Source organism: Hyperoodon ampullatus, assembly GCF_949752795.1.
Source record: "Hyperoodon ampullatus genome assembly, chromosome: X".
NCBI lineage: Eukaryota > Metazoa > Chordata > Mammalia > Artiodactyla > Ziphiidae > Hyperoodon > Hyperoodon ampullatus.
Window position 1 is genome coordinate 89,943,258 of NC_136913.1, and position 26,874 is coordinate 89,970,131.

Consider the following 26,874-nt stretch of genomic DNA (forward strand, 5'->3'; position numbering starts at 1 on the left):
ATTTTTCAGATGTTTTCTGAGTTTTGATCTGATTTTAAAGACTTCGTCTTAGTCCAAGATCCTATCTGATTCGAATATTGTATCTACCTTTTCTTTTTTTTTTCAAACAGAGGAGACATGTGGCTCTCATGGCTAGGAATTTGGAGGGTGCATGGTAGGTTTTCACACATTTTCCCTTCTTCCCCGTCTTTCCTCTGTACCTTCTCCTTTGGTGTTGCATTGGGATAGGTGTGACTGGAGAAAAGGGAGAGGAAAAAGAAATGCTTGTGATTGCCTGTGTCTTCTCCTTGGTTGGTCAGAACTTCTCATCTAGCTGTCTATATGTGCTGTATAAACAGGTAGTAGTTACAACAGGCCTGACGATGAGATTCTCCCCCAAGCATCTCCTCTGGACATTGGAAGTCCCTGGAAAGATGTGATTACATCTTCCCTCAGTTTTAGCTGGTAGCAGCATACCACTTTCCTCTCAGGTGTACTCATTTTGCCCCATGTTGCAAAGCCTATGACAAGAATCATCTGTTTACCCAATCCAAGATGGATCTTTGGTAATATGCCAAATCCAACTTCCATGCTTCTTGGGACCCGGAAATTTGGTGTATGTTGGGGATGGATAGGGATGAGTCCTGGCCCCCTGGTCATCTGGAAATCTCCAGCATACCATCTCTCCCCAGGGTTCTTTATTCCTGTTTCAGGGGTACAAGGGAAGTCCAGCATGACAACTGGGAAAGCAAAGCCTGTCTTTGTTATCAGAAGACCTCCTCTTCCTTCCCAGACCTCTGTTTATTGAGGGAGTTGGTGGTGGTGGGGGCAGTGTGATAAGGAACTAGCTGCACTGAATAGTTGAACTGGTGGCCTCACCCAAACATGAATTTTTCTGAATTTAGGATATCAGGTGGATCTTTTGGTCAATTCTGGGAAAAGAGGATCCCACCCAACACTTGATATCATCCTGTTACTCTTACATTCTGGGTAAGGTTCTGCATTTTTAGGTACAAACCAATTATTCAGAAAACAAATCATTATATGGAATTCTGGATTTTTAAATGTTATCCATAGATTGTTTTTGTCTTTCCATTCAGGTTTGCTTCCATCCATTATTTCAGGGATCTCTGTGGTTTCACCCTCATGGTCCCCTTTGCTATTTTTCTATCTTGGGTTTATGATGTACCCAATGTACCTCTGTAGTGCTTATATTCTGATTTGTAAAGGATTCTAAATGAGCCCTCATATAGGAACCGATTTACTGAAAAGTCTTAACTCAATGGAATAAACACTTAAAAACGTTTTTGTTTTTTCCCCAAATGCCTACCAATGATCGTGCTTTAGTCAATTCTATTACCTTTTGGGGGGATCTTAACAATATCTCAGTTCCATACTTTTCTCAGTTATTTTTCATTTCGGAACAGTTTCATTCCAATTATTTAAGGCTCGGTGCTGCTGATTTTACACCATCAATGTCAAAGTTGAGTAAAATCTCTTCCTGTCACATAAACACAATAACTGTAAGTGCTGATCAGTCTTATGAATAAAACAAGCAAGGAGGTGAGCTAGTGAATGACAGAGTGAGACTTTAAGATTGGGTAGTCAGGAAAGGCCTTTTTGTGGGACTGAAACCTATAGAATGTTAATGAATGTGAGTGAAGTGTGAGGAGGAGTATTCCAGCAGGAAGACCTAATGCAAAGGCCATGAGGAGGAAATGACTAAGGCATGTTCCAGGGACAAGTGCAATGTCCATAGTAGATGGAGCATAGCCAACAAGGGGGAAGGTGCTGTGGAATAAGATCAAAGAGGCAGCAGGGGCCCTACCTGCAGACCCATGAAAGCCTAATGGAGGGGGTTCAGATTTTACTCTAAATCCAGTGGGAAACCATTGAAAGTTCTGAGCAAGGAACTTTGACATGATGCAATTGTGAACTTTCATATTTTCTTCCATTTGCATAAAAATAAAGCCAGAAATCACCAAAATGTCATTGTTTCTGTAATGTGTCTTCAAGGTATGTGAAATTATAGCTGCTGCTTTGTTGAGGCCAAGATCTGTTATTCAAACTTCATATCCTTTTTTGACTTTTCAGCTGCCAAGGAAAGTGAACAATGAAGCCACCATTTCTTTTGGCCCTTGTGGTCTGTTCTGTAGTCAGCACAAATTTGAAGATGGTGTCAAAGAGAAATTCTGGTAAGTTGCTGGCAACTTCTCATGATTTGTTCAAAAATATATGCTTTTGTGAGCATCTAGAGAGCATCTGTGTCTTTAACTACAAATATCTTTAAACAGAAGCACTTGTAATCCAGCTATGTTGGAGAGTAGCCAAAGTAAAAATGAGATTTTAGCCTACCACTGACAAAATGCTGGGAAACCAGTGGAATTTTGTTCAACTTCAGTGGCAATATACTCTCAGTGGACAATAAAATGTTAAGGGCCTTCTTAGGGTTGGTTACATTTGCTAGTGCGTATACACCTGGGAGCAAACATTTGCAAATGAGAAGACAGGAAACCTTTAAAAGTATATATTCTTTGCCTCCTAATTGCATATGCAGTGTTACAGTTTAAATGAAAGTTTTTGACAAATATCAGTGAGCTTTAGTTCCTCACATCTTCACATTTGTACCAAATCCCTAAGAGGCAGAGGTTTAAAGCTTCCAAGTTTGGAAATATTAGCTAATTGCCTGAAGAGGAATTTCTTGAGAATAAATATCTATTCTTGGAACATGGTGGTCTGGTAGGCAACCATGATTGTACTAAGAGATTAGCTGTAGCCAGTAGATATCCCAATCAAAGCTTAATCATTGTTTAATAACACTTGGATATATATGTCTTTCAGCGTTGATTATACATTTTAGCTATAATTACAAATCATGCATGAGATTTTAAGAATTGATTTTCTGTCTGTAATCATTCCAGTAAGACGTTGAGAAATGTATTGGTATATGAAAACAAAAGACTATGGATGGGGCTTTCTGCTGGCTTCTAATTCAGTTACTTCCTAGACTTAAATGTATGCTCTTTAATTTCTCATTAAGTCTAAAGCCCAGGCAATAAAGTACATGCCTATTTTTCAAAGCAATAAATACTGGCTGGAGCTTGGAGTTTGGTTAATGTTTGTTTTCTAAGGCGAGAATACTTGATAATTGAAATTGCTAAAGAATAGTATTGTTCTTCAATTGATAGTATATTAATAAATCTTTCACAAAAGTGGGTCACGGGTTATATAATAGAGTAACACTACTCAAGTCCAAAGGATTCTTGAATGGTAAAGGTAGGGGAATATATTGGCTTTTTCTCCCCCATTAAATACTTATGAATGTCTTTAACACGTTTTTGTATATTGTGACTCTCTTTCCGCTGTATTTGTGTGTAATATTTTACCTATAATATCTCCAGCTTGGCCTATTTTATGTGGCTGTCTTTCCTTGCCTTACTTTTTTTTTTTTTTTTTTTTTTTTTTTTTTTTTTTTTTTTTTTTTGCTGTACGCGGGCCTCTCACTGTTGTGGCCTCTCCCATTGCAGAGCACAGGCTCCGGACGCGCAGGCTCAGCGGCTTGCCTTACTTTTGAAGTCACATTTTCACTTTCAGTCTTGGCTCAGATTGATTATTGCTGAAATAAAATACTTGGAGATATTACTTACTAGCGATGTAGCCTGTTGGACTGGATCCCATTTTCCTCACTTGGTTATGTTATAATATCTATAGCAGAATCTGAAAGCAAAAAAAAAAAATTGAGAATTTAAAAAGCCATCTATATTATGATAGCTTAATTCAAGTAAAATCCAATCTGAAAAACAAAAACAAGTTGCTACCTACGTATGCTGTCTTGTTTTCTTGGTTTCCTTATTATTTATGAGGAGGGATGCTGTTTAAAAAATATATATACACACACACACACACACACACAGATGTAGTTATCATTGATGTGCAGATGCCCTTTAAAGATCAACATTTTAATGCTCTGCCCCTTTATTCTTATCAAGTGTGAGACTGTTTGTGGCTTATTACAGGTTATTAGCTTTGTCTTCTCAGTGTAGGCAAGTGGTGTCATATCTGCAGTGAGCTTTATTAAAGAAACATTACCCCAAGAGATATTCCCCTTAGAGTGAATGTATTTGAATTGTTTCAGTCTCCTCTTCCCCATCTGTTTACCCTCAGCTACCTCCTAGGATATATAGCAATTGTAATATTGGAACAAATCCTTTTGTACAGGTCTGGGCAGTGGAAATGGTTTGAATACAGTTGGTCTTTTCTCTCATGCCTTCCTCCTTCTATTTACATTGTATATGGAATAGAAAGGGAAGACTAATAGGTTGATGTTGGTTTGTGCATGTTTGTGTGTGTAGTGTTTGTTTTTTACTTCAAAATACAGAAATAAAAACAAGCATGGAATGGATAAAAGACACATTAAGTTGCACATAGCTGATGAAGATGGGGGTCCTTTGGAGCAGTTGTTTTCACTCTTGCCTTATTTCGCCACTTTCATCATAACCCCCATCCTAGCCCCTACAATCCTCTTAATATTACTGTTTTATGTAGGAAAAATAATTATTTGCACTCTCATTATGATGGTCCTATTAGAGTTGGCCTTATCGTTTGAAGAACATTAAAATTACTCTGGCAAATATGGAGTATAAAGTTTTGTTTCATACAGTCTGTGAGGTCCTTTGGCCTTTGCCAGTTAAAGAGATCTGGATTAAACTTGCATAGTTGTTTGTGGAATAGCCAATGGAACTTAGAAATTTTATTTTTCTCCCCTCCTTTCTTTCCTTCAAGTCAAAAAATGAAAAATGATTGTGTCCTTTGCTCATTAACATTTATAACTGTTTAGTGCCAGATGTGACACCAGTTATAATGATTTCTGTGCAGTTCATTATAGACAGGAACCCTTTTCACTAAGATCCCTACAAATACTTATGCCAAGTACCTCCTTATGCACAAGACAGAGGACCAAGTGATGGAAGTTTCTTTTTCTGTACTTGCCAATCAGGAAAAATAATAAGACTCAAGGTTTTTTGTTTTGATTTTTAAAATCTACTCTGGGCATATATTGAAACAAACCTCCTGGTTTTGGGTGCTATGCAATTCTTAGAAGCTACAGCACAGGTTATTCTTTTAGGTAATGCCCATGCACATTAGGTAAGCCCAATCATCAACCTGGATCGGGAAACAGCAAAGATGGCTATGAGATTGCGTCTAGGGCTTGGTTACATTACAACATACTAAAATGCACAGCATCTAATTTTAAGGATTATAGCTGATTGGCAAAGTGTAGGCTTGTTATCTTCCTCACAGAAAACTCATGAGATCCTTCAGCACTGGCATTATCTAAATTTAGGACTAAATAGATAAGGTCATTTAGAAAGTCTACTCTATGAGAAGTAGGTTTGCTTTACTTAAAGGTGTCAGTCTTTATGGCAGGGAATTGGCTAATATCTTGACAAAGGCTAATGGCAGAAACAGCCTGTAGAGGACTTCTAATTATCTAAAATTAATTTCTAATAGGATGGGTGGGGAAATAACTCTCAAGGAGAGATCACACAAGGGCTTCTATTTAACTATTTTGTCTAACCTGAAAAATTATGTCTCTAGGGTATACATGGACTTAATTTTGGGGGGGGGGATTAACCTGTCCACTTTACTTTTTTCTTGCTTTTGCTGGTACTGCTGCTGCTGCATAAAAATGTGAGCTGTATTAGGCAATTATTGGAATTCAGCTCTCCTAGCCTGGATATTCTTATATCCAGGGAAGGGAAAGGAATAGGATGACCAATTTGATGAGAGGGTATGTTAAATTCTGAACCCAAATTTGGTCATCTTGCAGTCAGTACATCTGGAGGATGACCATAATAAAACAACTTTTCAGTGATCTGGTGTTTGAAGGAAAATTGCAGAGCTACCAAGATATCTTAATCAGCTAGAAAAATATAGTCCCTGGTGGTCAAGAGGATGCAAAGTCCTGCTGGCACACAGTGGGTAATCTTAGATACATTTTGGATTGACTTGATGGGGGTTACTTTTTTTCCCCACTTCAAGTGTTTTTTATTGAGTAATGGAATTTGTAGGTACTATGTTGTAGAGATATTGAATTCTGTTATGTTCCTCTAAAGGGTATTGGTGTTTCTTCTAGTAGCAGTTCAATTACTAATCTTGAACTTTTTGTGCTTAGTTGTATGCTTTGTCAGAGTAGATCAATGGAAAACCCAAAGTATATCCTGATCATCTATAACTTGGTGGGAATCAATCTCTAATCTTTTTCTCCCCAGTGGATCTTTTTTTCTTCTTTTTTTTTGACATCATTATTGGAGTATAATTGCTTTACAATGTTGTGTTAGTTTCTGCTGTATAACAAAGTGAATCAGCTATAAGTATAGATATATCCCCATATCCCCTCCCTATTGCATCTCCCTTCTACCATCCCTAATCCCACCCCTCTAGGTCATCACAAGGAATCGAGCTAATCTCCCTGTGCTATGCAGTTTCTTCCCACTAGCTATCTCTTTTACATTTGGTAGTGCATATATGTCAATGCTACTCTCTCACTTCGTCCCAGCTTACCCTTCCCCCTCCCAGAGTCCTGAAGTGCATTCTCTACATCTACATCTTTATTCTTGTTTTGCCCCAGGTTCATCAGAACCACTTTTTTTTTTTTTTAGAATCCACATATATGTGTTAGCATTGGGTATTTGTTTTTCTCTTTCTGACTTACTTCACACTGTATGACAGACTCTAGGTCCATCCACCTCACTACAAATAACTCAATTTTGTTTCTTTTTATGGCTGAGTAATATTCCATTGTATATGTGTGCCACATCTTCTTTATCCATTCATCTGTCTATGGACACTTAGGTTGCTTCCATGTCCTGGCTATTGTAAATAGTGCTGCAATGAACATCGTGGTACATGTCCCCTTTCCAATTATGGTTTTCTGAGGGTATATGCCCATCAGTGGGATTAGTGGGTCATATGGTAGTTCTATTTTTAGGTTTTAAGGAACCTCCATACTGTTCTCCAAGGTGGCTATATCAATTTACATTCCCACCAACAGTGTAAGAGGGTTCCCTTTCCTCCACACCCTGTCGAGCATTTATTGCTTGTAGATATTTTGATGATGGCCATTCTGATGGGTGTGAAGTGATACCTCGTTGTAGTTTTGATTTGCATTTCTCTAATAATTAGTGATGCTGAGCATCTTTTCATGTGCCTCTTGGCAATCTGTATGTCTTCTTTGCAGAAATGTCTATTTAGGTCTTCTGCCCATTTTTTTGATTGGGTTGTTTGTTTGTTTTTTTGACATTGAGTGCATGTGCTGTTTGTATATTTTGGAGATTAATCCTTTGTCAGGCTTCATTTGCATATATTTTTTCCCATTCTGAGGGTTGTCTTTTCTTCTTGTTTACAGTTTTCTTTGCTGTGCAAAAGCTTTTAAGTTTCATTAGGTCCCATTTGTTTATTTTTTTATTTCCATTCCTCTAGGAGGTGGGTCAAAAAGGATCTTGCTGTGATTTATGCCATAGAGAGTTCTGCCTATTATTTCCTCTAAGAGTTTTATAGTGTCTGGCCTTACATTTTGGCCTTTAATCCATTTTGAGTTTATTTGTGTGTATGGTGTTAGGGAGTGTTCTCATTTCATTCTTTTACATGTAGCTGTCCAGTTTAACCAGCACCAATTATTGAAGAGACTGTCTTTTCTCCATTGTATGTGCTTGCCCCCTTTGTAGTAAATTAGGTGACCATATGTGAGTGGGTTTATATCTGGGCTTTTTATCCTGTATCATTGGTCTATATTTCTGTTTTCATGCCAGTACCATACTGCCTTGATTACTGTAGCTTTGAAGTATAGTCTGAAGTCAGAGAGCCTGAGTCCTGCAGCTTCATTTTTCTTTGTCAGGATTGCTTTGGCTATCTGGGGTATTTTGTGTTTCCATACAAATTGTGAAAATTTTTGTTCTAATTCTGTGAAAAATGCCATTGGCAGTTTGATAGGGATTGCACTGAAACTGTAGATAGCCTTGGGTAGTATAGTCATTTTCACAATGTTGCTTCTTCCAGTCCAAGAATATGGTGTATCTTTCTATCTATTGGTATCATCTTTAATTTCTTTCACCAGTGTCTTATAGTTTTCTGCATACAGGTGTTTGTCTCCTTAGATAGGTTTATTCCTAAGCATTTTATTCTTTTTGTTGCGATGGTAAATAGGAGTGTTTTCTTAATTTTTCTTTCCAAGAGATTTCTGTGCATTAATTTTGTATCCTGTTACTTTACCAAATTCATTGATTAGCTCTAGTAGTTTTCTGGTAGCATCTTTAGGAGTCTCTATGTATAGTATCATGTTATCTGCAAACAGTGACAATTTTACTTCCTCTTTTCTGATTTGGATTCCTTTTATTTCTTTTCTTCTCTGATTACTGTAGCTAAAACTTCCAAAACTATGTTGAATAATAGTGGTGAGAGGGGGCAACCTTGTATTGTTACTGATCATAGTGGAAATGGTTTCAGTTTTTGACCATTGAGAATGATGCTGACTGCAGGTTTGTCTTACATGGCCTTTATTATGTTGAGGTAGGCTCCCTCTATGCCTACTTTCTGGAGATTTTTTATTATAAATGGTGTTGAATTTTGTTGAAAGCTTTTTCTGCATCTTTTGAGTTGACCATATGGGTTTTCTCCTTCAGTTTGTTAGTATGGTGTATCACATTGATTGATTTGTATATATTGAAGAATCCTTGCATTCCTGGGATAAACCCTACTTTATCATGGTGTATGATCCTTTTAATGTGCTGTTGGATTCTGTTTGCTAGTATTTTGTTGAGGATATTTGCATCTATGTTCTTCAGTGATATCGGCCTATAGTTTTCTTTTTTTGTGACATCTTTCTCTGATTTTGGTGTCAGGGTGATTGTGGCCTTGTAGAATGAATTTGGGAGTGTTCCTCATTCTGCTATATTTTGGAAGAATTTGAGACGGATAGGTGTTAACTCTTCTCCAAAAATTTGGTAGAATTTTTCTGTGAATCCATCTGGTCCTGGGCTTTTCTTTGTTGGAAGGTTTTTAATCACAGTTTCCATTTCAGTACTTGTGATTGGTCTGTTCATATTTTCTACTTCTTCCTGGTTCAGTCTCGGCAGGTTGTGCGTTTCTAAGAATTTGTCCATTTCTTCCAGTTTGTCCATTTTATTGGCATAGAGTTGCTTGTAGTAATCTCTCATGATCCTTTGTATTTCTGCAGTGTCAGTTGTTACTTCTCCTTTTTCATTTCTAATTCTATTGATTTGAGTCTTCTCCCTTTTTTTGTTGATGAGTCTGGCTAATGGTTTATCAATTTTGTTTATCCTCTCAGAGAACTGGCTTTTAGTATTATTGATCTTTGCTATTGTTTCCTTCATTTCTTTTTCACTTATCTCTGATCTGATCTTTATGATGTCTTTCCTTCTGCTAACTTTGTTTTTTTGTTCCTGTTGTTGTTCTTCTTCTTTCTCTAATTGCTTTAGGTGTAAGTTTAGATTGTTTATTTGAGCTGTTTCTTGTTTTTTGAGGTAGGATTGTATTGCTATTAAGTTCCCTCTTAGAACTGCTTTTGCTGCATCCCATAGGTTTTGGGTTGTCGTGCTTTCATTGTCATTTGTTTCTAGGTATTTTTTTATTTCCTCTTTGATTTCTTCAGTGATCTCTTGGTTATTTAGTAGCATATTGTTTAGCTTCCATGTGTTTGAATTTTTTTTTACAGTTTTTTTCCTGTAATTGATATCTAGTCTTATAACATTGTGGAAAATATACTTGATGCAATTTCAATTTTCTTAAATTTACCAGGTGCTGATTTGTTACCCAAGATATGATCTATCCTGGAGAATGTTCCATGACCACTTAGCGTATTCTATTGTTTTTGGATGGAATGTCCTATAAATATCAATTATGTCTATCTGGTCTAATGTGTCTTTTAAAGCTTGTGTTTCCTTATTTATTTTCATTTTGAATGATCTGTCCATTGGTGACAGTGTGGTGTTAAAGTCCCTTACTATGATTGTGTAAATGTCGATTTCCCCTTTTATGGCTGTTTGCATTTGCCTTATGTATTGAGGTGCTCCTCTTTTGGGTGCATAAATATTCACAATTGTTATATCTTCTTCTTGGATTGATCCCTTGATCATTATTTAGTGTCCTTCATTGTCTCTTGTAATATTGTTTATTTTAAAGTCTATTTTTTCTGATATGAGAAATGCTACTCCAGCTTTCTTTTGCTTTCCATTTTCATGGAATATCTTTTTCCATCCCCTCACTTTCAGTCTGTATGTGTCTGTAGATCTGAAGTGGGTCTCTTGTAGACAACATATATATGGGTCTTGTTTTTGTATCCATTCAGCCAGTCTATGTCTTTTGGTTGGAGCATTTAATCCAGTTACATTTAAGGTAATGATCGCTTTGAATGTTCCTGTTACCATTTTCTTAACTGTTTTGTGTTTGTTTTTGTAGGTCTTTTCCTCCTCTTGTGTTTCCTGCCTGGAGAACTTTCTTTAGCATTTGTTGTAAAGCTGGTTTGGTCACGCTGAATTTTCTTAACTTTTGCTTGTCTGTAAAGTTTTTAATTTCTCTGTCAAATCTGAATGAGATCCTTGCTGGGTAGAGTAAACTTTTTTTTTTTTTTTGCGGTACGTGGCCTCTCACTGCTGTGCCCTCTCCCGTTGTGGAGCACAGGCTCCGGACGTGCAGGCCCAGTGGCAATGGCTCACGGGCCCAGCCGCTCCACCGCACGTGGGATCCTCTTGGACCAAGGCACGAACCCGCATCCCCTGCATTGGCAGGCGGACCTCCAACCACTGCACCACCAGGGAAGCCCAGAGTAATCTTGATTGTAGGTTTTTCCCTTTCATCACTTTCAATATGTCCTGCCACTCCTTTCTGGCTTGCATCGTTTCTGCTGGAAGATCAGCTGTTAACCTTATGGGGGTTCCCTTGTATGTTATTTGTTGCTTTTCCCTTGCTGCTTTTAATATATTTTCTTTGTATTTAATTTTTGATAGTTTGATTAATATGTGTCTTGGCATGTTTTTCCTTGGATTTATCCTTCATGGGACTCTCTGCGCTTCCTGGACTTGATTGACTATTTCCTTTCCCATGTTAGGGAAGTTTTCAACTATAATCTCTTCAAATATTTTCTCAGACTCTTTATTTTTCTTTTCTTCTTCTGGGGCCCCTATAATTCAAATGTTCATGTGTTTAATGTTTTCCCAGAGGTTTCTGAGACTGTCCTCAATTCTTTTCATTCTTTTTTCTTTATTCTGCTCTGTGGCAGTTATTTCCCCTATTTTATCTTCCAGGTCAGTTATCCGTTTTTCTGCCTCAGTTATTCTGCTATTGATTCCTTCTAGAGTGTTTATAATTTCAGTTATTGTGTTGTTCATCACTGTTTATTTGCTCGTTAGTTCTTCTAGGTCCTTGTTATACTTTTCTTGTATTTTCTCCATTGTATTTCCAAGATTTTGGATCATCTTTACCATCATTACTCTGAATTCTTTTTTAGGTAGACTGCCTATTTCCTGTTCATTTATTTGGTCTGGTGGGTTTTTATCTTGCTTCTTCATCTGCTGCATATTTCTCTGTCTTCTCATTTTGTTTAACTTACTGCCTTTGAGGTATCCTTTGTGCAGGTTTCAGGTTCGTTAGTTCCCATTGTTTTTGATGTCTGCCCCCAGTGGGTGAGGTTGGTTCAGTGGCTCCTGTAGGCTCCTGGTGGAGGAGACTGGTGCCTGTGTTCTGGTGGGTGGGGCTGTACCTTGTCTTTCTGGTGGGCAGGGCTGCGTCAGTTGTTTTTTTTTGGGTTGTCTGTGAACTTATTATGATTTTAGGCAGCCTCTCTGCTAATAGTTGGGTTTGTCTTCCTATCTTGTTAGTTGTTTGGCATGGGGCATGCAGCACTGGAGCTTGCTGGCCGTTGGGTGGGGCTGGGTCTTAGTGTTGAGACAGAGATATCTGGGAGAGATCTCGCCGTTTGATGTTATGTGGCGCCAGGAGGTCTCTCGTGGTCCACTGTCCTGAACTCAGCTCTCCTACCTCAGAGGCTCAGACCTGACACCAGGCCATAGCACCAAGACCCTGTCAGCCACATGGTTGGTCCACGGTCCCCAGGATGATCACAGCTTTGCTGGTGGGGCCCCTCCAGATTTGGCAGTGCAGTGAGGCTGCCCTCCCCTGGGGCTCCATGGCAGCTACCATAATAGCAGAAAGGACAGACCCCAAGCCAGGAGTTCCAGCTTTGCTGAAACGTAGGCTCCATTCGCTCTCCTCTGCATCTTATTAAGACTTGACTTTAGGCTTTGTTGGGGAAGGTGTAGAGTAGGCCATAGTCTGTGACATAGTTCTTTCTCCTAAAGCAGGACTTTTCTGGAATCTTAGCTGAATGCTCAGATGTTAACAAGATATTCCCCAGCAGTGTTTGTCCTCTAGTATCACTTTTATTATTAACTCTGTTGTGGTCACAGTCTGATCAAAAGACTGGCAGTCATGCTGTGTGCTTGTTCAGCCCAGTCTTCAGCCAAAGATTCAGAGAGAACTCCCATATAGATTTTATAGGCTCCCCTCAGTGAACTCTCTTCTTTTAGTTAAGGTTCCAGCCACTGTAGCTTTCCTGATCTCTGTAGCTTCAGCAGGACTCCTGAGCTGTTAGGACTTCAATTCACTGAGCCATTGTTGGGGATTTGTCTCCAGTTGGAGAGTTGGTTTGATTGTGGACCTTACCACATGAGTTCTTCTTTTCTTTGAGATCACAGTCTTGCATGGTCTGAAAACAGTTTCTTCATATATTTTGCCCACTTTTATCATTGCTTCCTGTGGATAAAGCTAGTCTAGTTCCAGTTTATATCATCATAGCCTAAAGTGGAATTTTTACTGTTACCTTTTGATACTGCATCATTCTTTCAGCACTTCCTTGCTTTTTGTCATAAAGGTGTGCCAGGGTTACATTCCTACTTTCTCTGCCCCAGCTCTGTAATTAGCCATTTTCCTGATTTCTTTTAGTGGAAAATGGTATTTAGAAATCATTTTTAAAAATTGTGATTTAATTCTGATACTTCCAATTCAAATCCAGTATGACAAGGTTCTTCCTCACCTTTACCCATTCCATATTTTTATCTCCTTTTCTGACAGTGGGAACCCTCATTCCCATCAACACTGATGTATTAATACTTACTTAATTATTTTATCTTTAGTTCATACAAAATGATTTCAGAACTACCACACCAAAACTACTACCAACAACAAACCTACTAAATAAAGTACAAGATATTTTACAAATATTTTTGTCCTTAGAAGTCATCCTCCTGAATCTGTATAGTCAGTGTTATGTTCAAAAATTACTTGAATTAATTTTCTCTGTGATTATGTTAATTCAATATATAAAGTAATTTGTGTCTGTACCCAATTAGCTTTATCCTTTTTGATTAAATTTTATTTTTGAATACATAGAACATTTATGTTACTGAAAATTCAGAGTTATAGAAAAAAGAATAAATGAAAGAAATCTAATTCCCATACCCATTTCTTCCACCTGGTCACACACACCACTATTTGTAAGTAATTTCTTTAGCTTCTGGTATTTCCTTCCTTTCTTTCATAAACCAATGTTTTTTATTTCTCCTTGTTTCATACTTAAAATGTAGCAAAACATGACTATTTACTTTTTTGGTCCTTGTTTTTTTAACTTACTGTGTCTTGGAAATCAAGTAGTGGAATTGTTTTGATATTTTTCTTAGTACAATAGTATATTATGCTTAATAAAAGTTCAAACAATATCAAAATAGAAGACTCTCTTATAATTTTATTCCCAGAGATAACTAATCATTACACTTCATATAGTTTCTTCCAGATAGTTTCTTTGGGTATATATGTATATAGCCTAAATCATGTATTTTTCAAACTTAGACTCATACTGCCTATGCTATTCTCCAACTTGATTTGTCACATATTTCTGATATTTATACCTAGAACCTCTAATCCTTGGCAATACATATTTAACTCAAAAATTTAAATACCATGCAGTTTTCCATTGTGTGGATTTATTATAAATTTAAACCTGTGTGCTATCTATGGAGGTTAAGGTTTTATCTCTAGGTTTTTGCTACTCCAAAACAATGCTGGGAGGATCATCCTACTATATAGATCTTAGTGCACTAGAAGAGAAAATGATTTTGTAGGAGAGATCTTCAGAAGTGGAAATATTGGATAAATTTTTTATTTAAAAATTTGAAAGATGCTAAAAGTTGCCCATCAATGTCAGTGTACCAAATCTATATTTCCACCAACAGTACATCAGAGTTCCTTTCTCATTACACATTTATTAACTGTGTATTGTCAATTACAGAATTTTTGCTAATTTAAGTCCAAATGAAAAACATCTTATTGTTTACTAAAATCCCCATGTTGGCTATGATGAGTATGTTTCTTGGATTTAAAGACCCTTATAAATGTGTGTGTGTGTGTGTGTGTGTGTGTGTGTGTGTGTGTGTGTCTGTGAGAGAGAGAGAAAGAGACAGAGAGAGAGATATGTATAACTGATTCAGTTTGTTGTGGAGCAGAAACTAACACACCATGTAAAGCAATTATACTCCAATAAAAAAAAAATCAGCAGCAGAGCAGTTCATATGGAAAAATCTCTGGCCATTCCATTAAGTTAGGCAACAAAGGATGGCAGAGGAAGAGGAGAGAACGTGAGTTAAGACCTAAGTTCATTATTTTGGTTGCTGTATAACATCAACAACATCTGATGTGATTGAAATATTGAAGTCCTTTATGAAACCGGTCCTCTTTAAATGAAAATGTGTGGATAATTAAGCTAATTAAAATATTTAATGAATTTAAAAGCTGGAAAGCAATTCCATGTGGGGATCTTGTCCAGCCCTGTAGCATCATCCAAATACAGAAGTTACCAAGCTTGGTATCATGTTGGATTTATCACTGTCCGTATGGGGGAAGAATGAGAAGGAAATAAGAATAAATAATTTTAATGTTGGGATTTAGCCCACCCACAAGAACAGCCAAGAACTGCAGTAAATGGGCGCCTTTCTACTCCGTTGTTTTGGAATGAAAGGATATTGTATTTGCCAGGGCAGAGAGAACATTTGAGTGCCTGTAATTTCTACTAGGTTAGTTTTTTTTTTTTTTTTTTTTTTTTTTTTTGCGGTACGCGGACCTCTCACTGTTGTGGCCTCTCCCGTTGCGGAGCACAGGCTCCGGTCGCGCAGGCTCAGCGGCCATGGCTCACGGGCCCAGCCGCTCCGCGGCATGTGGGATCTTCCCGGACCGGGCACGAACCCTGAATCGGCAGGCGGACTCTCAACCACTGAGCCACCAGGGAAGTCCTAGGTTAGTTTTTATCATAACCCAACTCATGGGCATGTCAGGCTAAAGTGCATCCCTTTTGGTTCTGTTAACTTCTACAGGTGTAATTTGCCCTAAATGAAGTAAGTGTTCTGCAAAAGTATAACATTAATGCCTATTGTAGTTTGGTCCTTGGGGAAAGCTGGCATCCAGAGAATTCTTAAAATATGTACGACACCTCTGGTCCATTAGAGGAATACTGAATATGCAAGTTTAAACTTTTGTTCATATTCTGATTCTTGCCCTATTTTTGCTTCCAAATATTTATCTGAAACTGTCATAGAGAAGCACATTGTTTTGTGATGATTGCATCAGAACTGTTCTCTAAAGGAAATGCCTTGAAATTCAATGACCTTGCCCCAGGCTAAGTAGAGTCAGGCCCTGCTTCTTCGGGTATGACTTAGGAGAGCTGTTTTGTAAATGTGCTCTCCCTAAATGGCTACAGACAAGAAACACATGGTTTCAAGAGGCACCCATTAAACCTTTGAGATGGGTGACACATATTTGGCATCACTGCTTTGTAGAGGAATGAGACAGTAGTTGCCTGGAACTAAATTCTCCTAAAGAATGTTATAGAAATGTGGCATTTATTAACTTACCAAAATACAAGCAGACTGTGTTAAAGCTCCTGTGCTGGGCAGGTGCCAGCATTTAAGTGATCAGAAATGGATGGGGCATGTGCTTTGTCCCCAAGGAATTCAGTAAATCATAGGGGAAGGGAGAAACTAATATGCAATGAGTGCTATTATATGCCAGGCACTTTGTATACATTGTCTTGTCATGCAAAGATACTGAGGTAGGTAGGTAGGTAGGTCCCATATTGTCTCATTTTCCAGATTGGGAAACTGAGGCTTAGAGCAGCTAAATAATTTGACCACTTTTATATAGCTAGTAAGGGGCAGAGCCAGGATTTAAACCCAGGTTCATCTGGCTCTTGAGTCCTTCTCTTAAATCCTCTGCCATGCTGCCCCTTTGTATGGGCACCATTATCTTCATTTTATAGACAAGGAGACTGAAGCTTAGGGAAGTTGCATTTATCTGAGGTCCCCAACTATTAAATGGCAAATCCAGGTTTAGGACCATGGACTTATTCCAAAGTTCATGGTCTTTTCACTCTACCACAGATGTGTCCTATTTACAACTCTTGTAAATGGTATAAAATAATAAGTGTAATAAAAGAGGTACAGATACAGTTCCTATGAAGAAGATATTATTCCCAGCTGGGGGTGAGGGTGATAAGGGAAGACTTCATGAAAGAGGTGTCTTTTGACATTGACTTTGAAGACTGGGTTAGGAATAGTGATGGGGGCGATAGTCATAGCAGAGAGAACAGCAGGTGCAAATGTATGGATGCCTAAAATTCATGCTATTTTTGAGTACTCAGTAGCCCAGATTGCCTGGAGGATAGTATAAGATTCAAGTAGTTGAGGAGACATATTTGCGCAGAAACAAGTAGCTAGACAGATGGTGTCTTGACTATATATCCAATTTTAAATTTATAGGAAATATATTGAGAGTCTAGAAAGGAAATGTGGTTGAGGTGCCTCATATTGGAAGACATGGGGCAAGGTTGGTGGGACCTTCTTAGACTTCTAGTGTATCTGTTCCCGTGCTTTCCATTTGCTATAATAGGAAGGTTCAATCCAAGATTTATTTTCAATTCTGAAAATGTCTTTTGAATAAAAGAAATTACTGAGTAGACCATCACCTTTAATTATAAATCAGAATGAAGTTTATTTGTATTCTTTAATCTTCAGCCTCAGGGAATTAATGATTTTTTAAAAAAAGGAACCTGTTTCTGGTCTTAGCATTACCAGCAGGTGGCACTGTAATACATTCCTTCTATAGCTCTGAAGTAGTGTTTTAAGATCCTGTGGCTGTCTTCAGAGTTTGACATGACAAGGAGTAACGACTTTACCAGTCACTGTGCTGTGATTGGGCTAATGTTTGCACACATGCACTAAGTACCCTCCCCTAACCCCTTCCCCTTTGCCCCGCACGATTATCTAGTTTGTGAGAGCTACTCTGATTATTACAGAACTACCTATAGATCTTTCTGTTTTTCCCAAAGAAGGCGACTATGAAGCATAGCTCTACTTACTCCTTTTCAGTTAGGTGTTCAGAGGCTTCAGGCAGGGAAGAGTTATGGGACTGGCAGGTTTTACCTTTGGCATTCCCCCTAGCCACTCAGCTTTTAACATCCTTGCTTCTCTGGGATGAAGTTGAGAGAGTAGCATTGACGTATATACACTACCAAATGTAAAATGGATGGCTAGTGGGAAGCTGCTGCATAGCACAAGGAGATCACCTCGATGCTTTGTGACCACCTAGAGGGATAGGATAGGGAGGGTGGGAGGGAAGCTCAAGAAGGAGGTGATATGGGGATATATGTATACCATATACCCGATTCACTTTGTTGTACAGCAGAAACTAACACAACATTGTAAAGCATTTATACTCCAATAAAGATGTGAGAAAAAAAATTCCTTGCTTCTCTCTTGGACATCTAGCCCTCACCACAGCTGAACAGTATCCAAAAGATTCACAACTTTTGTGACCTGTCTCTCCCTCTCGCCTTTAGTTAGAACTACCTCGTTCTTTAATAGGCAATGGCTAGTTCATCTTTAAACCAACCTCGGCTGGTACATTGGGACACTATTGAGCATTTGATGCTATTGGACATGCCTGCCTTTTTGACACTCTCTTCTCCTTTTGCTCAAGTGACACCACTTTATCCTGGGTCTTTCCATATCTTTCTTGCTACTCTTTTTCAGCCTCCATCATTACCTTGTTTTCCTCTGACTACCCCTAAAAAGTTGTGGGTTTTGCCAGCATTTTCCCTTAACGTTCCTTTTAAATACCACTTTATACTTTCCCTGAGTTTCTGCTCCCTTGTTATGAGCTGTCCACTCTGTTAGTGCTTCTCAACACTGGCTGCTTATTAGAATTACCTGGGGAGCTTTTAAAACATATTCTTATACAGGTCTCACCCAAGATATACTGATTTATTTAGGCTGGAGTGCAGTCGGGGCATCAGTAGTATTTTTTGTTTATTTTAACTTTGTGGTGATTCTAATTTGCAACCAGGGATAAGAACCCCAGACGATTTTAAGCTTCTAGATTTAGCAGTCTAGTCTTTATGTCTCTTCCTGGTTACATGCACTATTTTCCTGCTAGATGTGTTCACTTGGCTGTCCCACAGGTACTCTGAACTCCAATTTCTTCAAAACTGAAATTTTAATCTCCACCTTCTAAATTCCACCTTTCCACTTGTGTACCCTATCTTGGTTAAAATGGCATTATCATGTTTCTGAGCCAGAATATATGGTGCACTCTCTAGGTCTTTCATAATTTTCATAGTCAGTAATTGTCAAATTCTACTAATTCTACTTCTAAAATATCTTCCAAATCTACCTCACTCCTCTGCAGCCTACCTGCCACTGACCTAGTTCAGCCTTTCATTATTTTTCTCCTAAACACTGTACAAGCCTCCTACCTGGTCTTCCTGTCTTTGGCTTCCGGTCCCTTCTACACTTGCCCATTTTCCATAATATACTTGAAGATGGTGTTTTTACTAGTTTGTTTGCTTTTACTTATAGATATGATCATGTCTTTCTCTTATGAAATAAAACTCCTTTGGGTCCCTACTGCATACAAGATAAAGTTTATGTGCCTTGTGGCATACAATCCGTGCTATACAAGATCCTACTTAGTTTATTCTTTAATTCATTTATTCATTCAATAATTAAATAGGTCACATGCCCCTCCATGCACAAACCACCCTGGGTGGAAGAATTGGTTGAGATATTTCAAGTTTTCTATAATCTTAATTTTTGTCTACTTACTCTATCAACTATTGGGAGAGAAGTCTTGAAACACCAATTATGATTATGAATTTGTCTATTTTTTTCATTAAAAAAAACACTGTTCACTTTCCCATTCTGAGCATTTGCTCTTATGCTTTTCTTCACTTGTAAATTACTTCACACCTTCTCTGCCTTTTGATAATCCTACTCATCTTTGAAGAGCCATTCCAAATGTCATTTTCTTTGTGAAGGTTTCCCTGGATTGCCTCCACCCACCCACCTCTTACAGGCAGAATTAATTGTCCCTTTTCTATTCTCCTATAGCAGTTTTTAAACCTCTATACTAGAAATGGTCATACTCAGATTTAGTTATTTGTATGCCTGTCTGTTCCACCACACGTGTGAACTTTCCAAAAGCAAGAATTGTTTCTTTGAATTCTCTGTATCTACAAGACTGCCTTGTGCATAATAGTTGACTTACAAATGTTTATTAGGTGACTGAATAAATGCTTATGAATTGCTGACAACCTAGCAGACTTGTGGAGTATGGTGACTGAAGCAGAAAGTTGGGCAACTTTGAGTTACTAAGTATTCCACCTCCCACAGTTTGGGATTGTGGCCAGAGCACAGCCTGCCTACCCTCAGTTCTGCCTTTTTGACAAGGAGGATTTACTATGGTTATCAGGGCTCTCTGCAGCTCCATCCTCATCCGCAGAGCCCACATTCACATGGACTTTAGTTTCTAATGAGCTTTCTATGTATAAACACCACTCACTTCAGCTCAGTCTCCTCAAAATGCTCGGTGACTTGACTTATTCCTGACTCACATGGTATGAACTAGATAAGGGCAGAGAGCCTGGGAGAGCAAGTAAGACTTGTAGGCTGGGAGAGGGCAGGCCAATTGCTTCCTTTTTATTTTTCCTAAGAGAACATACCATCCACGTGGCATGGAATTACAAAGAGCCTCAAGAGAACGCTGTGTAAATGAATAGTCAAAGTCATTCTCTGCAATACTGGCTGAGGATCCCATATTTAAACTTATGCCTTTACTGCAAAGTATTAGACAAAACAACAGCAATGGCAAGAACTGGCAATGTGCAGGTTTTAAACCCTTGTAGTGCAAACATTTTTGACAGTGTTTCCCCACCCCCCCATTACCCAGCATACCCAGTGGAATGAGAATATAAAGGAACTAGACCCTCAATTGTCAGGGGAGTAGGGGGGCCTGATTTTATCAGCACGCTGCTATGTTGGTCAGGTCTAATTTAGCCTTTTATAGAGCCTCTGTATCTCATCCTTCCTTTTTACTGTTCTTCAAAGCAAAGTCTTCCAGCTCTTTGAGCTCTTCCTCAGTCACTCTCTAATTTCTCCTTTGATATCAGACCCCAGACCTCTTGTACATCTTTTCATTTTATTCATTCCCTACGTGTCATTCTCAAATCCTTTGTGTTTCACCTAACTGCCGCTTGGCCAAAGTTGCTACTAATTTCAGCTTGCTTCTTACTTAGAACTAGTTCCGTTTTCTTAAAGAGCTGGCCAATTAGTGAGCAGATATCTAAAATCTGATTTTGAGTTTAAGAAATCTACTTTAGATCCTGATTAGAACTTCAGTGTCATAAAAATGAAAACTGTACAGCAAAGGGGCCCTTAGGACATTTTTTTGTAAAATTGATTATCCAACCATGTTCCCTTCCCCCTTCCTTTTCTAATTGTCCCTTTAAATTCTGGAGTACAGCCTCTGCATGGCACTAAAGTGTGGTTCATCAACTCATCATGCTGATTAGAAAAAGAAACAGGAAGCACATCCTTTATGGTGAATGTCATGACCAGGAAGTTAGAGCAAAAACATCCTTACAGGCTTTGATAGTTTGTTGCTAGAATGATATTTGTTTTTGCAGTTGTTTTTCAGTCAGAAGAGGGCCTTTCCATTTCCTTTTGCAGGGTCTGAAATCTGACCCCAGTGTTTCGAGGCCCAGGATATTAGGCTTCCCTCTTGCACATGCAAGAACAGGGAAGAGAATGAACAGCTCTGTGTACTGGGTCATCTCACCTTCCTGTTTCCTAATGTGATTTAAGAATTTTTACTTCTGTACTCTTATTCTCCACATTGTAAGATGGGGCTTGTCTTACCCTCTGACCTCTCAGGAGTTTTATTAGAAGGGATTTGTATCATCAGTTTCCATGGATGATCCCCCTCATATTTACTTGGTGCCCTTTTTGTTGCTCTTTATTAAGAGCTTTAATGCCATTTTCACATTCTTGATTATTTATGCTGCTTTGAATGTCCATTCAGGAAGGCGATCAGATTTTTTCCCCCGAGAAAATGGAGGATGGATCTTTTGCATCACTTTGCATAAAATTAGCATGTTGATTTTATATAAACCCACAGGTTACAGGTTAATTTACATAACTTAGCATTCAAGAAGGTAAAGACCTTGTCAAGGAAAATGAAATAAATCAAGACAGCTGAAACCAAGTATATTCAAGCCATCAGAAAATGGGGTGGGCAAAGAGGAGCTGTGGGGTAGAAACTACTTATAGTTATCCTCACAAAATATTAATACAGTAAGGAACCAGAGAGGTTATCTAATCCAATCTCCCACCAGTGTATGTATCCCTTCTAGAGTACACCACACAGACTATGGTCCAGTTGACAGTTATACTTTCAGAACCAAGTGCCTAGTAAAACAGTCTCTTTAATTTTGGAAAGCCTTTAATTGTTAGGAAGCTCAAATCTGCCCTTTTGTAAACTTCCACCAGTGGATCCTAGCTCTACCTCCTGGAGTCTCACAGAATCAGTCTCATCTAGTGGATATTAATTTAGGTCCATGGACAGGGCTTAAATGAACCCACAAACCCCCTGAAACTGTATGCAAAATTTTGTGTGGGGTTGTGAGTGAATGTATGCATGTATTGATAGCTGTCATTAACTTTTCAAAGGGGTCATATCATTTTGAGAATATTTATAACAACCAGGGCTGGCTTCATAAGAATATGACTTGTACAGTTGCACAGGGCCTTATACTTAGAAGAGACCTGTGAACTTGACTTTTCATTTTACACCAGACTCCTCAAATTATGGGAAACTACCCAATGACATGAAGCTTTAACAAATCACTAAATTTCCTACAAAATGAGACTTTGGGTAATTCTACTTTCAGGAACCTATATCATCCTTCTATTTAGCTTCAGATCCTGCTTGTGTTTCCAGTTTATCTTCTTAATTTGGAGTGAAATGAGAGCACCCTCTTCTTCCTCTTTAAGTTCTGTCTAGTTTCTTACTTGCTCTATACCAAGGAGTCTTAACCTGGAATTCATTGTCATCTTAGAACTTATCTAATTTATCTGTATATAATATTTCAAACCTTGAAAACACCTTAAGCACAAGGGTGGATTGAGTTTAACTGGAGAAAATTAACAACTTTCACTAACACTAGGAGAGTTCTTATCTTTTTCTATTTGGATATCTGGAATTTGAGCACAGTGAGTTCTGTCAGAGCAAAAATATATTTTTAAAAGATAGTTCAGATGTATCCAATTTAATTTTATTTAGTTCTATCTTACCTTGTTCTATACAAAAGCTTTTAAACTTATCTCTTTTTCTTTTTTGATTGATCAGGGTCTTTCCCCCTCAAATGTAATACTAAATACATTTAATATACTGTATTATGTATTCTTATACCAAATTATATGTTTAATTTATAACATCAAAATTAGAAAAGCTTAATTTAAAATCTTAATTGCATATTTTATTTCAGCATATCATTAAAAGAAAGTTCACAACACATTAGTAATTTTGTTGGAGGGGTACACCAAGTATAGTTTCCCCTGAAGTTCACTAGGCAAATGTGTGATTGCTCCTTTGGTGACCTTGGTTTCTGTTGTGCAAGAAGGAAGATCACAGCCACCCTGGAACATGTGAGTGTGATTTGAGACAAATCCATGTTGGTCAACTGAGAATAGGTTTAGTCTTCCAAAGATGGTAAAAGGGAAAGAAAATAAGCTGTACGATGAAAGGTTAAAAGAACTGTAATTGTTTTGTCTTAGAATAAAGAAGTCTAAAGGATGACTTGAAAGACATGAGGTATTTTTGATGAAGAGTTGTTTTCTGCATTCAAAGAGGAATAGATGATTTAAGATTTAGGTTGACATTTGAAGAAATTTTCTTTTAAATTAAGAGAATCATATTCACTGTCTGTTAGAGATTCACTTACTTAAGGCAAGGCCTCAATCACATGATATCATGAGGCTCCTTCAAATTCTAAGTTTGCACCCTTGGGCTTAAAATCTTACTTTCATGGTACACCAACATTGGCATGGGCTTTTTTGCTGATTTGCCTTTCATCTTGGACTTTTTATCTTTTTTCTTAATTATGTGTCAGGCACATGTCCCTCTTGGGGAAGAATGAAGATAAAAGGAAAGATGTCCCTTGTTGAGTGGCCAGAATGACCATCCTTAAATATCTAAGTAGGCCTTGTCATTTTCAACTTTGTCATCTATGAGGCTATATAGTTATTTCAATTTTGTTGTCACTACTCAAAACATTTTTACATCTCCTGAGAATTCACTTCAGAACCCATGGCATGATAGAAATAAATCCAGTTTTGACCTAACCTTTGAGAGTGATTTGCTTCTTTAAAATAACCAACATAAATTGATCCACAAGCTGATCTTCCTAACTAGATTAGTGTGGTAATGTGTTTTCAGTGAAAATCATGTTATAACTGTAAAGCAATAGGGTGTTTCTTTGGTTTACAACCAAACTGGATATGGAGACACAATTAAGAGATAAATTTTTTAAAATTATAATAGAGCTGAAAACAGTGCTAGTAGGTAGAATAGATGGCTGGTGACTACTTTGGTGACAAGGAAATTACGCATTTGAAATTTAAAATTCAAACTAGTCTCATTATTATATCATATATATAGTAAATTAACAAAATAGTATCATAGAATCATTAGCTCTTGAAATCCCTTAGAGATCCCTTTGTCTAATGCCCTCATCCCCACCTCTATCATTCTCATATTTATATTTCAATTGAAATGTCATTCCAAGAAGACTGTCACTGGACTCCCAAGAATAGCTTAGTTTCTCTAGTGCCTGGTCAGGGCCTAATAAGTAGTAGGCACTCAATAAATATTCATTGAATGAATGAGTAGATGAATATATTTAGGGGACTGGAAGATCCAGCCAGAAATTACCGTGTCTCAAAGTTACTATCATAAATGTTAATAATTATTCAAAACTCTGGGGGAGGGGAGGGGAAATAAACTGGTTATTTGAGCATTCTGATTGTTGAGATTCCAGTTAAATGAGAGTTTCCCATAAATAAATATATAAAGATTGTCCTAGCTCTTCAGATATTAAAAAGGGTTCTTTTATTTTAAGGCCATCTTTGCAATTTGAACCAAATTCAAATGTGACTGCTTCTTGCTCTTGTTAACTGCTAATTGCTGAGTACCATGTGGAATTGTTTGGCTTGGTATTTTGCTTCTGTAAGGAGCTAACCATTCTCTGGTAAGAAGAGATCAAATCCATGGAAAAGAAATACTCTGCTGCTTATCCATCTTTCTCCTGAAGTGCACCTCACCCCCTTGGGATCTGTACTTTCCATATGCTGCCCCAGTGCACAATCCTCCCCGCTTTCCTCCCTTTCCAGGATAGCCATACCCATGGGACAGAGACCTGACCTACCTTGGCCATGCATGAAGAACTCATATAGGGTCAGATTCTACATGAGGAATCTGGACACCTGGATTCTAATCCTTGAAATGTTACATTCTAGGAGGCTGTTTTTAAGTCACTTTTCTTCTCTGAGCCTTAGTGTTCTCATCTAAAAAATAATGAAGGGTTTGGGCTAGGTCCAAACTGTTTTCAAATTATGTTTTGTGCATGCCTCTGGGTTCATTGGAGTTGCTTCAGGGGCTGATATGGGGGTTGGGGAGAGAGGCAGAATGAACAGGGCCTTTGGGTTCACTCACTTCAGCCACAGCATCTTCACTTTTATTTGTTTGATATGCTGTGCTTCCCTGAAAGAATTTGTTTGAAAGCTATATTCACTGACATTGTGAGAGAGCATAGTAGATGTAATTTAGTCATGAAGGTGGTTGAAATGACTCTACCTACCGTTTCATGGTCCAATATTACTGGCTTTTTGTGTTGCTTAATGAATTGACCATGTTACAATCTGATCAATTGCTGTAAGGGCCTATCTTGTTGACCACCTGGCTGCGGATCAACTCAGCAGTAGTGTTAGGTTAAAGATGTGGAAATCATGAGGACCAGTGGTAGAAAAGGCTGGTTTTCCTTCTTGTGGAGATTGTGGTAGCAGATAAACAGTTCTAGACAGGACTATGTGGAGTTCTATTAATATACCTTTCTATCCTCTACACCTCCCTCCCAAAGCCTAGAGCCAGACTTCCTATAAATGATTGCTTGCCTATAGACTGAAAGCTAAACTGATCCAAATAACAGAGTCACCCCCAGAGTGTACATTTTATCATTTTATTATCTCTCATCCTTTCAAACCCAATCAATACTTAACTATAAGAAGCATGATTTGTGCTCCTAATAGGCTGACAGGAAGACATATAGTACTATAGAGATGGACCACAAAAGGGGAAAATACACTGTAATCTGAAAAGTGTGTTTTATTTGCAGGTACTCACTGATCTGTGGTTCAAAGTGTGATGGGTTTTCAGTGGAAATGCCCTGCTTTTTTCCCTCAGATTTTGTTATTACTATTTAGCACTAACTGTGTGTAGCATTTTCTATTTGCCCACTGGTTAGGGGTCATGTGAATGGTCACCGCTTTTATTCCAGCTTCACAGATGAGGAGCTAGAGGTTCAAGGAAAAACTAGTGAGTTGGCCCAAGGTCACATGATAAATCGATGGCAGAGGTGAGGGTTACCAGCATCAAGTTTCCACAAGCCCTCACAAATGTCATTGGTTCCACTACTTCTGCAGGGACACTGGACAGTGCTAATAAAGCCTTCCACTGAGCTTCTTGGAGGCTTTTACTAGAAAATGCTAAAGTGTGGGGCTTCCCTGGTGGTGCAGTGGTTAAGAATCCGCCTGCTAACGCCAGGGACACGGGTTCGAGCCCTGGTCTGCAAAGATCCCACATGCCACGGAGCAACTAAGCCCGTACGCCACAACTACTGAGCCTGCACTCTAGAGTCCATGAGACACAACTACTGAGCCCGCATGCCTAGAGCCCATGCTCTGCAACAGGAAAAGCCACTGCAATGAGAAGCCTGCACACCACAATAAGAGTAGCCACCACTCGCCGCAACTAGAGAAAGTCTGCACGCAGCAACAAAGACCCAACTCAGCCAAAAACAAACAAACAAACAAACAAATTAATTAATTAATTAAAAAGAAACTGCCAAAGTGTGGCTGGTGCTTTGCCCTGATCTTTAGGGTCATCTGAAGAGCTCCCTCTGGCTTAGCCTTATGGGAACAAAGCAGCAAATACTTCAGACTCCTTGTTGAAAACTTGCAGAAGGGAATGATTGGCAGTGCAGCTACTGTGGCATTGTTTATTTATAAAGCATTAAAAGTTGGATGTCAAGACATGATAGACTTACCAAAAAATTGCTTTATTTTGTTTTGCTTTAATGAAATGTATCTTGGACTGCCTATAGGGGTAGATTGCACTCAGAGTTCACCTGACAGTGCAGCTTCCACGCTCTTATTTTCCCAAAAAGCT

The 26,874-nt window shown here is 38.3% G+C and overlaps 1 protein-coding gene across 1 annotated transcript in view; it reads left to right on the forward strand.

Annotated features, from left to right (window-relative positions):
• Positions 1–2,092: 2,092 nt before the first annotated feature.
• The window catches only part of IL1RAPL2 (interleukin 1 receptor accessory protein like 2), a gene marked incomplete at both ends in the record, with an annotated part of 1,033,390 nt that continues 1,008,608 nt past the window's right edge, over positions 2,093–26,874 (forward strand). The window contains one exon of the mRNA XM_079726932.1: positions 2,093–2,174. Within this exon, the coding sequence (XP_079583058.1) occupies positions 2,093–2,174 (82 nt within the window). The remainder of the gene's footprint in view (positions 2,175–26,874) is intronic.